General features: G+C 38.4%; 1 protein-coding gene across 1 annotated transcript; it reads left to right on the forward strand.

The window, feature by feature from the left end:
* Nucleotides 1-345: 345 nt before the first annotated feature.
* Nucleotides 346-2,043, forward strand: LOC108139137. Its single transcript, XM_017261752.2, has one exon. The coding sequence runs from the start codon at nucleotides 418-420 to the stop codon at nucleotides 820-822; it is 405 nt and encodes a 134-aa protein (XP_017117241.1). The 5' UTR covers nucleotides 346-417; the 3' UTR covers nucleotides 823-2,043.
* Nucleotides 2,044-5,563: the final 3,520 nt, after the last annotated feature.

The following is a 5,563-nucleotide window of genomic DNA, read 5'->3' on the forward strand; positions in this document are numbered from 1 at the left end:
TTAAATTCAATTTTTAAGAATAAACATTTCAGTTTTAATTTCTTAAATAATTTAGCAAAAAGAGTAACTGAGCTTCGTGTGACATATTCTCTTTATTTTTGTTGCTTTACTACATTGATTGCCCCGTCTAATGCGTTCGGATAGTTAAAACCTTTTTTGTCGTTGGCGTTAGTAAATTGTTTTGTTTTTTTGTAAGTTTTTGAATGAATCCATTTGAACTACCTCCAATTAGCAAGTGGCGAGCTTTAAAACAAACGCCAATGATGTTGGCATTAAATTGATTTCGAACTTTGCCTACATATAAATAGGAAACCCGACTACACTCTGACTGGCAGTTGGGTGGAAAGCACTGACGCGGTTTGTAGATTCAATTAAATATAAATACCATATTTTCATCGTTGAATTAAATATTTAAATATGCGTCGGTTGTTGCGTCAAGTGTTGCCGCTGCTGTTGCTGCTGCTGCTGCCGATTTTGGTGCTGGGCACGCACTTGAGTGGCGCGTCGGCTGCTGACAAGGATGTGGCACCAGTTGGCGATGTAAAAACGGATTTGCTGTCATTTGAGCAGGAAATTGGCGGCTCTGCGGTGCGGGACGTTGAAACCGTGCGAAATGTGCTTCCGGGGCGTCGGAGGCGTGGCATCTTCTTCACCGGCGGGATCACTGGGTTTCCCTTCCTCAACTGGGGCAGTGGTTACTCCTGGGCATACGCCGGCTATCCGTACAACTATTACGGCTCACCATCGCCTGGATATTACGGCTACAGCAGTGGCTACTATCCCGGCTATTTAGCGGGCTATCAGAAAATTATCATCGGCTAATGCGGCTTTTTCAAGAGAAGCAAAACAAAACCAACGAAAAAAAAAATCGATTAGAATACCTTTCAGTGTGAGATTATAAATAATGCCCAGGCCGGACCGACGACCGACCCTTACGCATTCTGTTATTTTACTTATTGTTGCTGCTTTTAAATTAATTTGCCGGACACAAAAAGTTGAGCTTAGTTGAAGAGGGGCAAAGAAAAGAACAACATGAAATTGCACAATTTATATTCATTTTTGGGGGCACAGATTTTGCATAAATCATTTCGCAGCCACCGGAATGAAACGCGTAACATAATTTTTAACCCTTGATAATTTTTTATGACAAGCATTTTCGTTATTTTCCCTCCACGGTCACCTTCTTTCCATTTGTGGTGCTGTTGTTGTTGTTGTGGGCCGCAGCGAAATGCAAATAAAGCGGATCAAAAGTTTGCTGTTAAAAGAAGATTAATTGCAATTTGGTGGCAAGACCTGAAACATTTCGACCCCACCCACATCCATCGAAATCCGTTGCCCGTTTCGAGTGGGGCGGGGTTGTGTTGGTAATTAAATATTTTTAAGCTGTAAATGGTTTCCATTTGCGTGATGCTGTTCTTATTTTGTATTTGCAATCAATAAAATTCATTAAACGTACAACAATAACAACCGAACGAACAAAAGAGGGAAACGAGTAAAATCAAATAAAATACATTCCATTCCACCATGGTCTTAGTTTCAATTGCCACTCCGCAGTTTGTAAATTGTTCTTCTATAAGTGCTGTCCTGCAGTTGTTGCAGTTTTGCAAGTGGCTATTGTTTATTCATTCATTCTGCTTTATAATCATTTTATTGCTGAGGTATGCTGATTTTTTAATCAATTTACATAATTTATGTATGTTTTATGAACTTCACTCCCATATAGGCAGTATGCATTCGGCTTCTGATTTGGTAAAGAGAGGGAATGTTCAGTTTTGATAGTTGATCTGCTATAATATTGAATTATCCCTATACGAACAGTTGTCACATTGTAAATCATGGAAAATTAATTATTAATTCAACTGGGTTTTATTTACAGCTATGGCGATTACCATCTCAAAAGTTATAAATATGTTCATTTATTAAAGTGAATGCAAATTCAGTTTTGCTCTGCGAGTTGTTAAAATCTGGTTAAATGTCATATATTTTTAGTTCACTTTAAATCAACGCATATTCAATTAAAATACATTTATTTAATAAATCATATAGTCTTAACACAGAGTAATATTTTAAATAAAGTTTAATCCTAATAATTTGGTTTAAAGCCTATTTAAATATAGTCCTTAGATACAAAGTTTAATACATTTGTTTAAAACACTTTTAAAAATCTCTTGTGAGGTTCTACTTAAAATTGCATGTTTTCAAGATTGGTAACTTAAGTCTTTTAATTTAACTTTTGTTGATCTATGTAGAAAGGATACAAATTAGCATTAAACTAAATTTCCAGCTTAATAAATGTTCCCTTAGTTTTTTGATAAGAGAACCTAATTAAAGTTAATGAATAATTTTAGGCATTTCATTGGTATTATTGAGTGTTTCAGCAATTAGTAGATCACGCGTGTTTCTGTGGTCCGCCCCCCGCTCGAAAAACCCATCCTTTTTTAATTTTTTGTATCCCACCTGTAATTAATAGTTTCCAACTGACATTTTTTATGCTGAAGGAAGGGTCAGGGAAATTGAGAGGGCGGTCCAAATTGAGGGTATTCCAAATTTGAATAGAGCTTTCACTTGTGCAACTGCCACTTTTCCACTTTTTCCGGATGGGAGGAACGACCTCCAGCCGGCCATCCATCCAATCAGTCATCCGGGAGCTGCCTACTCCGAGCACTTGTGCCCATTGTGCTTGATTTTCATAATTGAAAAGAGGTCAAAACCAGCGAACCTCATTAAAAATTGAATTGTTTAATTTTCATTTTATTTAATTAAGTTATTTGTTGGTCAATTAACCTTTTTTCCGCCGCTCGCTGTTCCGTTTGCCATTGTTGTTGTCTGACATATCAATACGATGTACTATATTTAAATATATATATATATATATATATATATATATATATATATATATATGTGTCCGATGCACTTGTTTGTGCTGACATTATATTGTTATTGTTGTGATGATTGCCCTTTGCCGGGGAGAGGGCACTTTTTAATGCCTACTTGCAATTATGTGCTGTGCTGGCGCCAACGTGTTGAAATTTATTAATTAAAAATACTTTTCAATTAAAGTTAATGCGCTCAGCATTTATGTAATTCCATGTGTAAATACGCTGTAAACTCTTGAAACAACATACATATTATGAAAATACCGCTCGCAGCCAATTAAAATGTATTTTTTTTAAGCCAACCACACGAATCACGGAACCTGCTTTAAAAGCCATATCTATCCAACGCGTTCTCGAGTGTCTAAAGACCATTTCTTTTTAGCCTTTTGTTATGGCTCCGGTTATTTTTTACTTAGCACTTAGCGAGCCGCTTAAGCTGCAAGTTAACTCCAACTCCGCCAGAGTCTGGAGTCTGGTAGTCTGAAGTCTGGGAGTCTGAAGTCTGGAGTCTGGAGGCCGGAGTCTATCTCATTATGCTCAGATGCACTTGCAAAGCCTGCTAACTCTGAGCTGCTCACAGGGCGATAAACAATATTCATGATTATGAAAACTTTTGTGGCGTTCACTTTCGCGCTTGAAATCTGTGAAAGCGAGGGTGGATTGCACAGATCAAGGGCTAAAATAAAGTACTTTTAATTTAAATCCTTTGGCCTTTGTTCTCGGTCAAGTAGAGATGACGGCATTGTGGCTTACCTTTTTCCAAAGAGAAGTGGTAAAAATGCGTCTAATGGTGTTTATATACATTTAAAACTGCAGCTAAATAGATGTAGCTCTGAAAAACAAACAAATGAGTAGTTTTTTTTTAAAGCACAATCACTGACACTTGCACTATAAAGAAAACTAAGCAAATAAAAAAATATAGTTCATAATATTCATTAAAACAGCTAAAATTTTGTTTAGGTCATCTACATCATTTCTATTATACATATGAAATGAAATCCTTATTTATTGAACATAGAGAAGGTTATTTTATATTTAAATTTTTTGTAAATTTAGAAAGCCTTTGTAGCCCTTTGTTTACACTGGAGTTCGACCACAGCTGCCACTCCCAATCTCTGAAACCTTTGACGTTCCGCACACAATTGTTCTTGATTGCCAAAATCGAAGAATCCAGGAGACCAACAATCCGAGAATCCGTTTACTTTACCAATACGCTTGGAGCTGCCCTCCTCTGTCACTGAAGAAACTGCATTAAGCGAATGCTCTGAGTCGGCTTCAAATAATCCAGAGCTGGCTATTTTCTCATCCAAGGGCTCCCGGCAATGACCACAGATACAGATACAGATACAGATACGGATGTGGATGCGAGGCATGCAGATGTGTACATATATTTTGGCAAAGCATCGAGGAGTCCTTTGCCGCAGAGGCCAACTGAAATGAAGTGTCATTGTGATGGAGCCCCGGCAGTGCAGCCTGCATCAGAATCAGTGGAACTAGCTGGGTAGCTGGATAGTTGGGCAGAAGCTCGCAAAGGATACACAGGACCCGAAGGACTCGCACAAAGCCCGGACGACACATTTACACGCACTGCTGCAGCTGCAGCGCTGCCTCACGTACTCGGCATTGTGACAAATGGATTTTCGCATGAAATCCCCAGGATTTCTTCAAGTGTAATTGCGCACGCTAAGAGCGAATGCGAATGCGGATGCATTTGGCGGCAGTACCCCTCCCAAAAAATGTGAGGACCATTAAGTCGGCTAAATGGTACCCATGGCACATTTCTTCTCGAATTAAAAAATCCATTGGTTGTGCCAGTTGTGTCATAGAAATATCATGTTTATTTGACTGAAATTTGTATGTATCTACGTTCTCTTATATTCGTGTATAACCCAAATACAAATTTTAAAATTATTTTGTAAGGAATCATAAATATATAATATGGAAACTTGTTTATCAACTTTATAGATTTAAGAAACGATAATGAGTTTGTTGCTTGCTTTCCTAGATGATTTTATTCTTTATTTTAAAGGGGAATGAAAATATTAATGATCTTAGAAAATAATCGATCGTTATTTTTTTTTTTAGTAATTCTCACATATTTGTTTATTAAGTTTAGTAGCTTTTTAGGCTATTTATTTCCCCTTTTATTTAAAAGTGCACACATAGAATATACCCTTCTGTGCCTTAAGTTCCTCGCAAAATAATGCGGATTTGAGTCCACAAAGCGAGCATTAAATTTTATGCACTCGCGAACGTTTATTGCTCTCGCAGGATAATTTTTCAGCGTTGGGTGCTTTTCAGTGGGGCTGCATCATGATCGCCCAGGTGCGTCTGTGGGCTCACATGCGGTAAACTCGTATGTGTCGTTCTAAAGCGGGGCAAGAAAGGCGCAAGGATTCACCGAGCAGGTGGAGCAGCAAGCCCGCGATGCTAATGTGGAATCGCAGGATGTTCAGAGTGCGTGGCCTAAGCGTTAGCGGCTACCGAAAATGTCCTTTCGCCGTCAGCTGGTGCCCATCATTAGCGGTGAAGGCAACAGGATAAGTAGATCTTGGATCACCTACAACAGAGCACATATATGCAGGCGGCAAATAAAAGCGAGTGCAGCGGAAAGCTAAGAAATAGTCCGTAGGTGACAAGTCCATTGCCCTGAAAGTTGACCATTTTTAAACACGAACTTTACGCAA

Source organism: Drosophila elegans, unplaced genomic scaffold, assembly GCF_018152505.1.
Source record: "Drosophila elegans isolate 14027-0461.03 unplaced genomic scaffold, ASM1815250v1 contig_476, whole genome shotgun sequence".
NCBI lineage: Eukaryota > Metazoa > Arthropoda > Insecta > Diptera > Drosophilidae > Drosophila > Drosophila elegans.